The sequence below is a fragment of the Mesocricetus auratus genome, unplaced genomic scaffold, assembly GCF_017639785.1.
Source record: "Mesocricetus auratus isolate SY011 unplaced genomic scaffold, BCM_Maur_2.0 Super-Scaffold_100011, whole genome shotgun sequence".
NCBI lineage: Eukaryota > Metazoa > Chordata > Mammalia > Rodentia > Cricetidae > Mesocricetus > Mesocricetus auratus.
The window spans coordinates 63,347,526-63,362,826 of record NW_024429195.1 but is presented as its reverse complement, the minus strand read 5'-3'; the positions used below and the strand labels follow the sequence as shown (position 1 = coordinate 63,362,826).

At 41.4% G+C, this 15,301-nt stretch overlaps 2 protein-coding genes across 5 annotated transcripts in view; one reads left to right on the top strand and one right to left on the bottom strand.

Annotated features, from left to right (window-relative positions):
• Mettl25 (methyltransferase like 25) overlaps positions 1–7,191 on the bottom strand; it is a 66,383-nt gene extending 59,192 nt beyond the window's left edge. For 3 of the 4 annotated variants that reach the window (XR_005880498.1, XM_040754957.1, XM_040754958.1), the window contains exon 1: positions 6,960–7,191. Coding sequence is in view for 2 of the 4 variants with exons in the window: in XM_040754957.1 (XP_040610891.1) it covers positions 6,960–7,191 (232 nt within the window). In the remaining 2 variants the exon portion in view is untranslated. Of the gene's footprint in view, positions 1–2,127; positions 2,222–6,959 lie in introns of all 4 variants that reach the window. The other variant, XM_040754960.1, reaches the window with a different exon arrangement.
• A 168-nt stretch (positions 7,192–7,359) lies between these two features.
• On the top strand, positions 7,360–13,435 carry Ccdc59 (coiled-coil domain containing 59). Its single transcript, XM_005067950.4, has 4 exons — positions 7,360–7,534; positions 8,392–8,698; positions 10,901–10,994; positions 12,925–13,435. Exons 1-4 carry the CDS (start codon positions 7,381–7,383, stop codon positions 13,096–13,098), a joined length of 729 nt encoding a protein of 242 aa, XP_005068007.1. The 5' UTR covers positions 7,360–7,380; the 3' UTR covers positions 13,099–13,435.
• The last annotated feature ends 1,866 nt before the right edge of the window (positions 13,436–15,301 follow it).

The window sequence follows — 15,301 nt, the reverse complement described above, 5'->3', positions numbered from 1 at the left end:
ATATAGATTTTACGAAATTTTACAAGCTGAATTTACGGATGCAGCCAAAAGTAATAAACTCTACATCAAAATATTTAGACATGATGCAGGAGGGAAAACTCAGTCAACTATTCAGTGAGACTTTCAGGTTTAAGAGCTGTCTCAACATTCGAAGGTTCCAGGGGAGCAGTTTCTTAGAGTGTGATAGAATAAAAGTATGAAATCGCAGTCAGCAGAGGGCCATTACCTCTGCCAGTTATTGGGCAATGTTGCCAACAGAAAGAAATGTGATATTTCTGTTGGAAAAGTAAGTGTCTGAATCAACTTAGTTATCCTATTGAAAATTCTTGAAAATATTCCACTCTGACCTGAACTAAATGCTATTAATTTGCTTTTAATTACAAGTGCTCCAAAAACGTTGGGTACTGAAGGCCTAAGATAAAATGGTAACACATTTTCAGCAATAATCAGTTTTTTAAAGGATGACATATTTTGATTCAGTCTCATAGTTTATTTCTTTAGTGTTAAACCTGTTTATTCAGTCTAGAGTTCCACAATTAATTTTTTTGATTACAGAAATATAGCTGAGGTTATTCTTTCCTGAGTGGTTCAGTCTGTAACAGCCACGATTTGCTGCTTTTAGAGATTCACAGAGAACGAAAGGGCCAGTGATCTAGTCTTCCCTTTTTTCTGTGATCCAGCATGTGAGAATGCCATGGGGGCAATGCTTGCAGTGCTCTGTGTCTGCAAACTAAGTTTGTGACTGGCAGCCAGAAGCCACGGTGCCGCCGTTGAGTTTTAGTTACTTCTTAGTTGGGTACATATGATATTCTTCCCCCCAGAGAAAGCTGCTGCAGTAATCAGCTGCCTGCTCTATCCGCATATTCTGCGGCTTGACTGCTTTGCCTACAACCCCCTCTACTGGAAGTCCCTGATCTTCCTCCAGCGTGCGTTTCCCTTGTCCTGTTTGAATGACCTGCATCACTATCCCAGGGCAGTTTCTTTTGAGAGAGGCTAGGAGACAGTATGGGAAACAGATTAGCTGGAGAGCCGGCGGGCTGGCTCAGTGGGTAAAGGCGCTTGCTGTGCATTCTGACCACGCAGTCTTTCCACATGGTAGAAGGCTAAAACCGACTCCTGCCAGTTCTCTGATCCACAGACTCAACCGAAGTACACTACACACGCATCTATACTAACAAATCATGCATCATACACACAGCAATACAAAAACATACAATCTAAAAATAACAACAAACTAGGAAATAAGATGGGGGAAAAGCAGGTCAGGTTATTTTCAATAAGCATGATACCAAGATACCTCTAACCCGCTTTTCATTTTTCTACCAGATATCAGTGTGCAAAGGAAAACAAAAGTGAAACACAGACTGTAAGAATCTTGGAGGAAAAAAATGCATAAAGTTTTATAACCAATGAATGATTAACAAGTAATAATTAGCAAGAAAACTCTCCAAGCTACTTACCTGTTATGGTGCCTGAATGTCCTATAAAACTCTCAGCAAGATGAGCTCCATCACTAACCCACTGCCCCACTGCTAACAGGTACTGCATGTTTAGTGCTACGTGCCAGGCATGATGTTAGACACGCCACCTGTTACACGAGCAAGTTAATTGTTGCTTCTACCTCATTTGCAGAGGACGTTCCTAAGACCTGACAAGACTATAACTGATTCAAATGTGCACCCTAAGTGTCAGGGCAAATAATCTGTGGCAGTCTGACTTACTCTGCTCTTAAACCGCCTGTTTCACTGGCATGCCACAGCAAGCAAAATAACAGCGGGCACTGATGGACCTGGCTATCAAAACCAGAGAGCCATCTATAGTCATAAGCTTTTACACACTTTCCCCTTCTTTGTAACTACTTTCATTACTCCTCTTAACATTTCCTTCTCCGCTAGAAGGGATCTTGCTTCCAGAAACTGAAACCTAATTCGGGTATCTGAAATAATTCATGTCTCTGAAAAGAAAGCAAAATAACTATGTAAGACTGTCAGTGGTATCTACTTTTAGAAACAAATACCACAGCCGTATGTTCGGTTGTAAAGCAAAAGTACTTTGCACACAACATGAATGATGGATGATGGATGGATGCATGCATGCATGAACGATGGCATATTCCAATGCACTTACTATTGTAGCATCATCAACTACGGAATTCTCCTAAGACTCCGTAGTGGCTGTAATCACTGAGGCCACTATGAGGACTTCAATAGCACCACTGAGCCTGTTAGGGAAGCATAAAACCTCATTTCAGCCTGAATACTTACAACCTTAGGGTGAGACAAGAGTGATTTACATCATACAGAATACAATATAAGATACAAACATGTACTCAAGTTACAGACATAACTTTGTTATAGGGGCTGAGGAAATTATTAGTCACACAGCCAATGGACCAGAATTTCAGGAAGATATTGATAGCAGTACCTTGCTAATGACTAGCTTCACATGGATATAAAACTATTTTGTGTTTATTTCTACAAATATTCTTATTCCTGACACATCTTGCCCTTTTCCATTTCCCCGTGTTGGTAAGTAGCATTTTCATTCACTGCTAAAGTTAAAAAGAATCTTTCACATACTGTGTGCCTTTACTTCATGTGTCCAATCAGTCATCCATCCTGATGTAAAATTTGTCTCTCATTTGGAAACCCTCCCCATCACCACTATGGCTCAAATCCCATTAATTCCAGCACTACCACAAAAGCCTCATGGCATGTTCCTTTTGGATAAGAAGTACAATTTTCCCCAAGTACTGAATGAGTTGAGCATCTGTTTCTAAAAAGGAAATTAATTTTTTGTCTAATGCAAATTAAATAACAGTTTTTAAGGCTTTGGTTTTTGCAACAGCTGACTGTTGGGTTACATCTTTGTTAATTGTTTAATAGCCGAAAGTTAAGTCTGTCTTGCTAAACTTTGAAAAGATGGATTGTGTTAAATTCTATAAACTTTGTATCTATCCAACTGTAATGTACCAACAGAACAAACAATACATATTGTTGCTTTGAAAATGAATCAATTATATGATCCAATTATGTGGTAGGATTTGTTTTATTGCCTAGCAACCTTAGCTTAATTTATAGTTGCATATAAAATGAGAAAATATGTTAAATGGGCAAACCATGTTTCGGGATGAAATAACACATATTAACAAGGACTAACATGCGAATCCTTACCATACCAATATTAACACCATAATGAATGTATAAATATAGTCAATCATTTCAAAAGCATTTTCACATTGAACTATATTTTTATGAAAATTAAATTAAATTGTAAAACTAGAAAAATTAACCATAAATTTTAATTTTAAGATTCTTTACTGTTGGGGACTGCTAGAACCTTGAACAAAATGGAGTCTGTCAGCCATTTCTTGGCCTTCTGCCTACGTGACTGCGAGCACACATGCCCTTAAGACAAAGGAAAAGGTTAACCATAAAAGTTAAATTTACACAGGGCAGCCCACCCGCCTAGCCAGGGGGAAGTAACCCTTATAGAGCAATTGTCTTTGTTAACAAAAGGTTAAAGTGTTCCTTTGAATACTTCCTACCCCTCCCTAATTCCTGCACCTGACTTACGCTGACAAGCATTTGTGGAATGCGACTGATAACTGATGGAAAATTATAGCTTTGTCTTTACCTTATTTGGTGTATATTTGAGTTGAGACTTGATTGGCATGCTTGTACCGCCCCCTGAGATTCTTTTTCTATAAGTACCATCTCACCCCAAAAATAAACGCTCTTGATCAGCGAACGTTGTCTTGAGCCTGTTTCCTTTAACTTCTTGAAGTTTACTTTTAAGATCGGATCTGCTCGTGAAGACCCACCAAATTAGTAGCGACCCTCATCACCTCATGCCCGCGGGTCGGGGGTCCCCTCCAGGGGTCGCACTTTACATACTTTAACTTGTTAGCAAATAAAATTGTACAATGAGATATATTTAGAAATATTTGTTAAATAAAAAAATAGATAAAAAAACAAAGTCATTCACAGGGTGTCTAATGTTATGTGAAGTAGTAGTCATGGAAGACTGAGTCAGTTCCCGCTAAAATGGCATAAAAACCCTCATGAAACACAGCATAGCATAAAGAACAGGTCTGGGGAGAAAGTTCAGTGGGTAAAATGCTTGTCACATTAACCATAAAGACCAAAGTTAGGATGCCCCCAAACCAGTGGTTCTCAACTGTTTCTCACATTGTGGTGACCCACATCCATCAAATTATTTTTGTTGCTACTTAATATCTGTGATTTTGCTACTGTTGTGAATTGCAATGTAAATATCCCTATTTTCCGATGGTCTTAGGTGACCCCTGTGAAATGGTGATTTAGGTGACTCCCAAAAGGGCTGCAATCCACAGGTTGTGAACCACTGCCCAAAACTCATGTGAGGCGGAAGTCCAGCAACCTCCTGTCCTAGTTTACATCTACTGCTTGGTCAAGACCACAGGCAAGAGCTACTTGGGGATGAAAGGGTTATTTTGCTTACATGTCTCAATTACAGTCCAATAAAGGCAGGTCCCTGGAGGCAAAAACTGAAGCCGAGACCATGGACAAATGCAGCTGACTGGCTTACTCCCCACGGCTTCTATCAGCCTCCTTTTTATGTAACCTGGACCACCTACCTGCCCAAGGGTAGCATTCCCACAGTGGGCTGCCCTCTCATATCCACATTCATTATTAATACATAAAACACCCTTCAGAGCACCTTCTCAATTAAAGTTTTCTCTTCCCAAGTAATTCTAGTTTGTAAGTAGTTAACAAAAACTAGCCAGCACCTCCCTATAATTCCAATTTGTGGGAGGGAGAAACAGAATCCTTGGAGAAGTTGGCTAGCCAGGATAGCCAAAATGATAAGCTCCGGGTCAACATGAGATCCTGTCTCACTTTATAATGTGAAGAGCATCAGAGAAGACTGGACTTCAATCTCAGGTCTTAATACAGGCATATGCATCCCTCACAAAAACACATACACACATGCACACATACCATACATGCAAATTTGTTTTAATGAAGAACAGCTTGAGTCTCAGGGAAATGAATAAGAATTTTATTCAATAGAAGTTGAGAGATTAACTCAAGAGCAATATAACAACTGAGATACATGCATGTTTTTATGTTGTAAGAATAAAAATCCTCTAAGGAGCTTATGGCAGCTGATGGTTGCCAGGAGAGAAGGATACACGTATCCATGAGCTGATAAATAACTCTACAGTCACACTCATACAAGCAAGCCTAATTAAACCCAGTGGGAAACACTCACACACACACACACACACACACACACACGACATTAAAGTAGAGGGGAGGCTGATTAGGAAGAAAAAAGTAAGGGGTAAAGCAGGAGAGGGAGGGAATAAAACAAGGGAATGCTGGGAGGATTAAAATATATTACATACTTGTACAAAATTGTCAAAATAATAATAAAAACTTTATGTGTTTTAAAGCATTAATAATGTTGAAAACTTATCTGAGACACAAAGACAACTATACTTGTAAAAAAAAGCTGTATCTCATATGTGTCATATCTCATACATACACAAAGATATCAAAAATATATGTTATGCAATTACTGATGTCTGCGATCTCCCGATGGGGATGTAAAATTTGTTTAACTAGTTCTACTGCTGGATTTCCCTACAACAAGGTTAGTAAGAGCTAGATGAGAAAATCCTACGTAATGCTTCCAATAAATCAGGTTATAAAACAGCTAAGCATTTGTACAATTGGGTATTTTATACTGAAAAGGTTATCAGGTCCAGAGACATTTCAAAGGTCAATAACCCAGTCAGTCTCTGTTGTTGTTAGACAGATACACAATTAATTGATTAATTACTTATGTTAGACAGATACATAGTTAATTAATTAAAGGTTTCACACACACACACACACACACACACACACACACACACACACACGAGAAAATATATGGAGAAAAAAACACCTGTGCACCTAGCACACTGCAGAACATCCAGGGAATACAACTATTAGTATATGTAAAATAGGGTGATCCCATCGGGTGAAGACCCAGTTACACTCACATTAAAGCCTTTCTCTGCACTTAATTGTCGCTTTTCTTTACATTTTCTTTGTTTTTTGAAAGCCACCATGAGTCATTAGTTCAACAAATATTTATGGAGTACTTAATACATGCCAAGTATTTTTCCACAAGTTGGAATCCACCCATTGTTAAGACAAACATGGTTCCTGCTCTTTGAAAGTTTCCAAGAAAGATTTGAAAGAATCAATATATTACTAAGTTCTATCATATCCCCCCTGCCCTCCACCACGTGTCACACTGTATTATCAGGATGCTTCAGGGATGAAGGTCACTAATGGCACCTGGAAAGCCCGGATGCAGAGCAGAAGAAATTCCAGGACCTGCTGTCGTTCCTTTGTTTTCAAAACAGACACTTGATAGAACCTAACTTTCTTTGGACGAAACTCCAGAGCCTAGAAAACTTCACGTCACATAACTGATAGTGAAAATACATAGTTTCAAAATGAACCAGAGAGCATTCAAGACTTTCACCATCCAAATCCAAGATACACTCTTCCTTGTTCTGTATTTGCCCACCCTGCACTTGTCAAATAAACTTTTTGCGTTTCCAAACCGAAATTTTACTGTTGAATCACTAAGAGGATGAGGGCCTCTTCCCTGTTTCTTGATGCCCTTAAATGGGGCAATATACTAACACCCAAGATAAGAACGAGGGGATCGCGCCCACCCTTGCTATTGGGATCCCTCCACTCAACTCCCACTGACGCTACGCAAATCCCTGTTACTTCCGCCAAATTCCACCAGGGGGGAGCACGATCAGCCGTGCGGCCGCCCGCCCGCCCGTCAGTCAACTGATCTTCCCCGCCCACGCATCAGTCACCTGGCCCCGCCCCACCCGCCCGTCAGTCACCTGGTCCCGCCCCACCCGCCCGTCAGTCACCGGGCCCCGCCCACCCGCCAGTCACCTGATCCGGCCTCCGCCCCCGGCGGCTCCGCCCCCGCCGCCTCCCGCAGCGCCGCCAGCACGCTCTCGGGGTTCAAGTCGACCAGCTGCTGCCACAGCGAGCCGGTGTAGAAGTCCACCGTGTGCGCGCTGCAAATGGGCAGGGCGCCCCTCAGGAAGCCCAGCAAGTCCTGTAGCTTGGCGTGCAGCGCGGGCAGGTCCGGGGTCCCGGGGAGCGAGCAAAGCGCCGCCATGACGCTCGCCCTCCCGGGCTGCAGGTGGCGCCAACATGGCCGCGCGCGCGCGGCCCCCCGTCTTCCTGAAGCCGCCCAGGCCGAGGCAGTCGCGCTCTGAGCGTGCGCGACACGGGCGATTGATTGCTTCGGCCTGGTGACGTGATACGCCGGCGTCCGCCGTGGCTCCACCAGCCACAGTGGCGCGGGATGGCGCCGGCGCGGCCGTCTTCGAAGCTGCGCACCCGGGGATTTGCGGCGCGCGAGGAAGGGGAGCCTCAGGGCGGATTCAGGAAGCGAAGTGGGAAACGCAGGAGCTGGCGGCCCAGCCACCAGCAGGCCTTCCCGGGGAGCGTTCGCGAGGGTATGTCAGCACCGCAGTGGGGAAGGCCGGGGTGCGTGCTGCGTCTGCCGGGAGAAGCTCCCGACACGGTCCGCGTCGGTCCGAGACCTGCGAAGCCGTCCCTAAGCCCGCTGAATCCGTTCGCTGCCCGGCCCTCTGCCTGGGAGAACGGGACGCTGCTGCCAACCTCACCATTTGTCGCGGCCCCTTCCTCTAACCGGAAGCACGGGGCGTCCGGGGGTCTAGACTGCGTGCTAGCTAGACCGACTTGTGTCTATACTACAGCAAAGAGAGAAAGATGGGGCTCAAAGCAGACTGCCCCACAGCCGCGACAATTACATCCTCCTCTCTTAGATTCCTTGCTTTGTCTTTGCGAGGCTGCTCAATTGCTCTTTAGATAAGTGCCTGGTTCCACCTAATAATGATTGGCAGATGTTCGCAAGTTGTACTTTATCCCCTTTTGTGGTTTTTGGAAAATACTTGATGGGTAAGTTTCTCCAAAAGAAAAGTAAGATTTTCCCACCCTATTTTTAAGTGTTTTGCTGAAGACCCCCCCCCAGGTGATGATTTAGATGAATTAAAGAAATTTTATTTTGTGAGTACGATTATAAATTCAAGTTGAGCCGTGGAGTTTAGTTTACTCTTCAGTTTTACGTTGAATGTGTGGGTGTGGGTGGTGTCTGACAATTGTTAGTCTTATATTCAGGCATAGGGCCATCTTCTCAGTCCATCATTAAATGTGTGACTAAACTAATCTTTAAATCAAAACCAAGTAATTCTGTCATTTGAATATTATGTCTAAAAAAGGACTTCATTTCTAGTAGCTTTATTTTTCACCTTCTGTGAAAGTAATTGTGATTGAAATCCTTACATATTAGGACAAGGGTTCGCATTTCGGAGGAAACTGAAGATCCAGCAGAATTACAAGAAATTGCAATGGAAGGTAAAGAAGGCACCAACGTCCCAGGAAGCCCAGTTCACTGATCATTACCCAGACCATCTGAAACACCTCTATTTGGCTGAAGAAGAAAGACTCAGGAAACAACGGAGAAAGGTTGGTCTGCCTCCCTCAGAAGAACAAGCTGACCAGCCTGTCTCTGAAGAAGAGTGTAACACTGAACAGACTTTGTCTGAAGAACAGCCTAGTGATCACCAGCCTCAGCCAGAACAGCTGTGTACACTAAAGTGAGTACTTTCTTCTTTTGAAACTCTTCACTTTAAATGTAAGTAATGTTTTGTAGAAGATATAGGGAAACATGGGTAAGAATTACAAGATTTCTTAACACATTTTGAAGTCATGCTATAATATTTTCACAATCTTTATTTTTAGTGTAAAATGATTGGCATAGGCTAGTTGAATGTAGGTGAAAAGAATGTAAACTGAGAATTAAGAGATCTGACTTTTGAATTAGTCTTTCAAGAACAAGTAACTTAATTAAACAATAAGCCCATCTATTAAGAAACGTGTGTGTGTGTGTGTGTGTGTGTGTGTGTTTTACATTTTTTTTAGATCAGGCTTGGTGTTGTATTATCTGTAAGGCCAACGTTTGGGAAGCTGAGGCACAAAGAACAATTACAGGTCCCAGGCCAGCATGGGCAACATAATGAGATACTAGAGAAATAATGGAAGTGTGTAGCCAGTGACACTTTAGATTCTAGAGCCAGACTTTACATGTTGGTATACCAGTGCCCTCTATGATGGGAAGGGCAGAATCAAAGTACTTGAACCACTATGTTGTACAGTCTCTAAGTGGATCGTTGTCTCTGGTGAATAATGTTCTTGAGAGCTTGCCTGGAGATTCTAGCAGGGGAGTGTAGCTACAGGGATACCCATGACCGAAGACTGGTCCTCCTTTAGTTGGGGAAGGTCGTCCTCTTCCACTGAGTGCACAGCTTCGGAAGGGACACACATGGAGGGAGGAAGGGGACACCCACCTAGCCAGCCAGATCAGCCAATCAACCCTGGTGATCAGTGGAGTGACAGATGTCAGCCAGATTGCCCTCACATCCATTAATAATGTTCTTTTTTTTTTTTTTTTTTTTTTTGGTTTTTTGAGACAGCTGGCCTCGAACTCAGAGATCCGCCTGCCTCTGCCTCCCAAGTGCTGGGATTAAAGGCGTGTGCCACCAACACCCGGTAATAATGTTCTTAAAGTGTTATATTTCATGACATTTTGATGACTGAATTAATTTATGTCAAGCATTTTAATAAAACGTGTGCTATTTGGTGTTTATGAATGCTGTGATTAGCCTTTTTTTTTTTTTTTTTTTTTTTGGTTTTATGAGACAGGGTTTCTCTGTATTGTTTTGGAGGCTGTCCGTCCAGCCCGGCCTCGAACTCACAGAGATCCGCCTGCCTCTGCCTCCCCAGTGCTGGGATTAAAGGCGTGCGCCATCACCGCCCGGCCCACGATTAGCTATATTTTAAATTGCATTCTCTGAAAATGGTACAGGAAATAGGCTGTAGCTAACAAAAGTCAAGCAAGGCGTGGCTCTTTATGCCTGTAAGCCTTCAGAGGACTGAAGCAGGAAGATTGCTGTTAATTCATGCTAGCTTGGGCTACATAGGGAGGGTCCATCTCATAAAACAGCAAAAATACTGAAACTTGCTGGCACATGGATGTTTTCCTGGGTGTGGTGTCTGATCCTTGTCAATCCCTATACTGAGGAGGCCTAACTATGGTTTGCCACAGATGGAGGCTAAGCTGGACTATCGGGTGAGTTTCAAGCCAGCTTACACTACTGTATAAGATCTTGTCTTAGAACAAAGCCCTGTCACTTTGATTTTATAAGAGCTAGCTTATGAAACTTTGTTTGTACATGATTCAATCAAACATACATTAGCATGTATGCTATCGGGGAAGCCAGGTATCACTTTGGATCTTAACTTTTTTTTTTTTTTTAAACTAAAATTTTGTCTTTCAAATCTGGGACAATGGTTGCATGTACAAAGACATGCAAGATCAAGCCAGAAAAAAAAATCCCAGCATGTACTGGGGAGAGAGGGTCACAAAGTTCCATACCTAGCTTAGGAGATTTTGGCTCCTGATGATGGGTGAGAGGGGAGGTCAGTCAGCTTTGGGGATGCAGATCTGAGAATCTAACCATCTCCAGTAGATGGCCCCACACCCATGCACATGCCCATACTGGTAACAGTGAGTGGGCTCAGTGAGTTTAATACAAATACAAAAGAAACACATGAAATTTCTAAGGAAATGTGGTGTAGAGGATAGGGAAGGGACTGGAGAAGAAAAAAATGGTGGGTGGATTTGATCAATTTGTATTACTGATGTTTTGTATATAAATACTGTATTTAACACAGTTGCATAATTTTATCTAAATCATTGCTTAATGGTTTAACTTACATGTCTTAATTTCTCTTACAAGTTCTGTCACTGTTCCAAAGAAAAAGAAAACTTCAAACCAAAAGGCACAAGAAGAGTATGAACGGATAAAAGCAAAGCGTGCTGCTAAGAAATTTGTAAGTTCTACTTTTTAGTTATTTAGCTTTACCTTTCTTTATCTTTAACATGTGTACAAGCTATGCTTCTTAGTATTGGGCACATAATTATTGCCTGCTTCAATACTTAGCAGACTTGTAGAATTGTATGATATTGTAAGTCCTTGATTGGCTCAGATAATACTAGTAAGTTAGTGATAAAATTCAAAAAAGTTGCTTGTCAGTTAATAATATGAGCATCTGGCATTTGTGATAATGTTTCTCAGCCTAGGAACTTAGATCTTGAACAAGTTCCTTGAAATAATCTGATGTGCTGTAATTACCAGGACCTGAGACTTGAAAGAAATATTGATGATTTTCTTAATTTTACACAGCAGTAAAAGCCACAGAGGAAGTGTTGGAATAAAATACTCAGAAATGAAGCCTTGTCCCATGCTTAAATATTTCCTCAAGAGTCTCCTTTCTTCCTTAATCTATGACCTTTAAAACTGTATCTATACAGGGTAGTAGAGTTTAGTCTGAAGGTTTGGGTTTTTAGGTTTTTGTTGGTTTGTTTTGTACTAAAGATTAAGTAATTACCATTATTTCATCAAATATCCTTAAAGACACTACTGATATAATTTAACTTATGCATATTAGAATATGAATACAGGAATTCAGAGTTTAATATCTAAAATGCTTATGGTTATTCTTCAGCTGATAACAGAAATGATCTCTATCTAATGTTAATACGAAAGCCAGTGACACTTTACCCATGAGATCAAAATTGTAAAGAATTAGTTAAATAGACCCATAAATAAGAGTAATGCCATAGGGATAAATCAGGCAACCAGGCCAGGCAGCAGAACTCATGAGCAAGTTTCAGATCTTTTCTGAGGCAGGTTTCACTATGCAGCTCTGGCTGGCCTGGAACTTAGAGATCTACCTGCTTTTGCCTCCCAGTGCTGGGATTAAAGGCATGCACCACCACCACCACCACCACCACTACCACCCAGCTTCATATCTCTATGTATATATCAAAATAAGTGCTATACCACATAGTTATATGAGTTTAAGTAATATGATGTCACAAGTACCACATAGTTATATGATTTTAAGTAATATGATGACAAGATAAGCACTTGAATCTGTTTATAAACAGCTCAGCTACATAGTGGTCTCCAGCAAGTCACTTCTTTATTACTGAGCTTGGTTCTTGTATGTAAGACCAACAAAGTAAACTAGGGAAAGTTTGTAGAAGAATGGAGTGTACTGCAGTTTCACAGATTGCATGTAAGACTCTTTGCTAACTATAATTGTAATTACAAGTGAGTGTAAGTCTATTGTATGTCGTTTTGAGGCTTCGTGGACTGGAAATGAATACATCTGCTACAGCACAACTTCTTTTCAGCTGTTATTTTAAGTTAGTGAGAATGTTGTTGTGCTTGTTCAATAATGAATCTTCAGAACTAGAGTTTCTGTCATAGCAACCAGTGAGCATGATAGACTTAAATGGTGAAGCTCCTGGTGTCTAACAGTGTTTTTCACTAGTGTAGTAAGTAGGTAGCCGCCATTTTCTAAATTAAATCTGTAAATTAGCTAAAGAACAAAAAAATGCAAGATATGGTTTTCTGAAAATAAACTTTTTAGTGTTATACAGATTAGACTCGCTACCCTCTGTAAAGGTCCCTCTAATTCTTTAGTAGATTTAAACAGTGAAATTACTAAATAAGTATTTGACTTTTCTTTTTACTTATAACATGCTGCCGTGACTGTTATTCTTTTATATTCCTTATATCATTATGGTATGAAAGCAAAGAGCTCACACTCCTTCAGTTTTGGAAAATTATTCACATGTTATCCAACACAAGAGATGGATATCAGTGGCTTGCATTGTGATGTCAATTTCAGAGCAATTCTGACCTGTATTTTCTGTCTGGCGAATGAACATTGTGTATGTTTATAATTGCAGGAATTTGAAATGAGAAAGCGAGAACGAGAAGAGGCTCAGAGGCTCTACAAGAAGAAGAAGATGGAAGCTTTCAAAGTCTTAAGCAAAAAGACTAGAAAGGGCCAGCCCAACCTGAATCTGCAGATGGAGTATCTTCTCCAGAAGATACAAGAAACCAGTGAGACTAGACATTAAGTGTCGGTGGACTGCTGCATTCGTCTGTGTGTGTTTGCAGCATCCGTGAACTAAATTTGCCAACGTCAATGGATTGGTGAATTATTTGTTGTTTTTGTAATACAAAAAAATTATATATATATATTTTCCATAAAGAATGACTTATCCTGAAGAACTTTACAAACCTTCCATGGAAGTTGTATGAAATAAACTGTTTGAAATAGGAGGCCTGAGCTCACGGTGAGGCGTTTTGGTCATGTGAACATGTTCCAGTGCAGCCAGCAGCCACAGCATAGGGCTAGGTTATAGTCCTGCACTTGATGTATAGTGTTTAAATTAAATTCATTTTAATGATAAAGGAATGACTCCTTGGAGTTTTTACTTATTAATTTTTAGTACCTATTACAGGAAAGTAGATTTTCTAGGCTACTTGAAAATAGGATACCTGGGCACTAAGCACCCCCATAATAAGATAGATCTAATAAGTACGATTTATGAATTGAATTCATAGAAACATTGTTAGATGAAATTACTATTGATGTCTAAATGGTGGGAGAAGCCCAGTTTTTTCTCATTGTTAAGCTTCCAAAATCCTTGGGAGGGACCCTGTACTTTGAAGGGTATTGTTAAATACTGTTGGTACCTGTTGGAACTCAACACCATACTGACCCTGCTCCCTGGCAATGGGTGGGGCATGCACATTGGCTTGGCCTCTGTCATGGCGATATAACTTGTTAAGGGGCTGCTTAAGGACTCAGTAAGCATGCGCAGGCTTCCCATTTTAAGTAAGCTCCTCGAGTCTTCACCCCTACTTCACTCTCTTCTCCCTTCTCTCTCTCTTACCCTCTTGGTCAGTCTCTCTCTCTCTCTCTCTCTCTCTCTCTCTCTCTCTCTCTCTCTCTCTCTCTCTCTCTCTCTCCCTCTCCCTCTCCCTCTCCCTCTCCCTCTCCCTCTTCCCCTTCCTCCCTCCCTCCCTCTCTCTCTCTCTCTCCCTCCCTCTCCCCTCTCTGTCTCTCTCTCCCTTCCCCCCCCCTCTCCCTCTCCCCCTCCCCCGTAACAAACTATATGGTTAATGTACTCTCTTGCTTTGTGATCCAATAGCACATTCTTAAAACAACAGTACCTTTGTGAGCTGAGAACCTTTCTACCTTCAGTTGCAACAGAACAAGAAAGCCTTGACATTGTAAGCAACACAGATTGCACAATAATGATTCTACAACTATGTGATAGCATGCATTCTAACATTGTGTTAACTTTTAGGGAAGCGTTGCATGCTGCACCTTCCTCCTGGGTTAGAAATGCAATGACAGATACTTAGGGAATACTAAACTTACTCTTTGCATAGAAGAATAGTGCTTAGAAGTTTGTGATATCAAGATGCTATTTCACTTAGACAGCCCAAAAAGCCAAAATCTGAGTTTGTTCACAGTAAACAGCTTCAGTGAATTCCTCTCCTCACATCTGTGTTCTGGATTCTTATCCTGACAACACACGAGCTGGTCCTTTTAAGTGCATTTTACAATACTGTTAAAGAGAGGTCTACCTTGAGGGCTTGTTTTGCTGTAGTTTTGTTGTTTGCTTGCTTTTGTTTGCATCCAAGGATGTTGTAGGGCAGAAAGCAATTAACACCAAGTTCAAAACCAAAGCTTCCAGACTTCAGTGGGTTATAAAAGCCACTCAGCTCATCTGAAAACTCTACCCTCATGTTGGTTGTTTTTTCCTCTTAGCTGTTTTGGGGTGGGGGGAGCCCTCCACCCAGCTCCCAAATAAGTCATACAGAGGTTGATTCTTTCTTACAAATGCCCTGCCTTAACTTGGCTTATTTCTAGCCAGCTTTTCTTGATTTTAAATTATCACATTTATCTTTTGCCTCTGGGCTTTTATCTTTCTCCATTCTAAATACCTTTCTTTACTTCTTACTCCAAGGCTTGTGTAGCTAGGTGGCTGACCCCTGACGTCCATTCTCCTTTTCTTCCCAGATTTTTTATTCTGTCTGCACGCCAGTCCCACCTAGCCTTTTCCTGCCCAGCTGTTGACCATTCAGCTCTTAATTGGCCCAATCAGGTACTTTAGACAGACAAAGCAACACAGCTTCACAGAGTTAAATGCAACACATCTTTGCATAATTAAGCGTTCCACAAATGTAACACAACTTAAAATAATATTCCAGGACACCTGCAGGTTTAAATAGTAGAGATCTGCTCAGTGCTGGCTGTTGATTCTT

Coding starts and splice junctions, on each gene's coding strand:
- Ccdc59 (XM_005067950.4), top strand. CDS start 7,381: ATGGCGCCGGCGCGGCCGTCTTCGAAGCTGCGCACCCGGGGATTTGCG. Junction 7,535..8,391: donor CCCGGGGAGCGTTCGCGAGG/GTATGTCAGCAC, acceptor CTTACATATTAG/GACAAGGGTTCGCATTTCGG. Junction 8,699..10,900: donor GAACAGCTGTGTACACTAAA/GTGAGTACTTTC, acceptor TTCTCTTACAAG/TTCTGTCACTGTTCCAAAGA.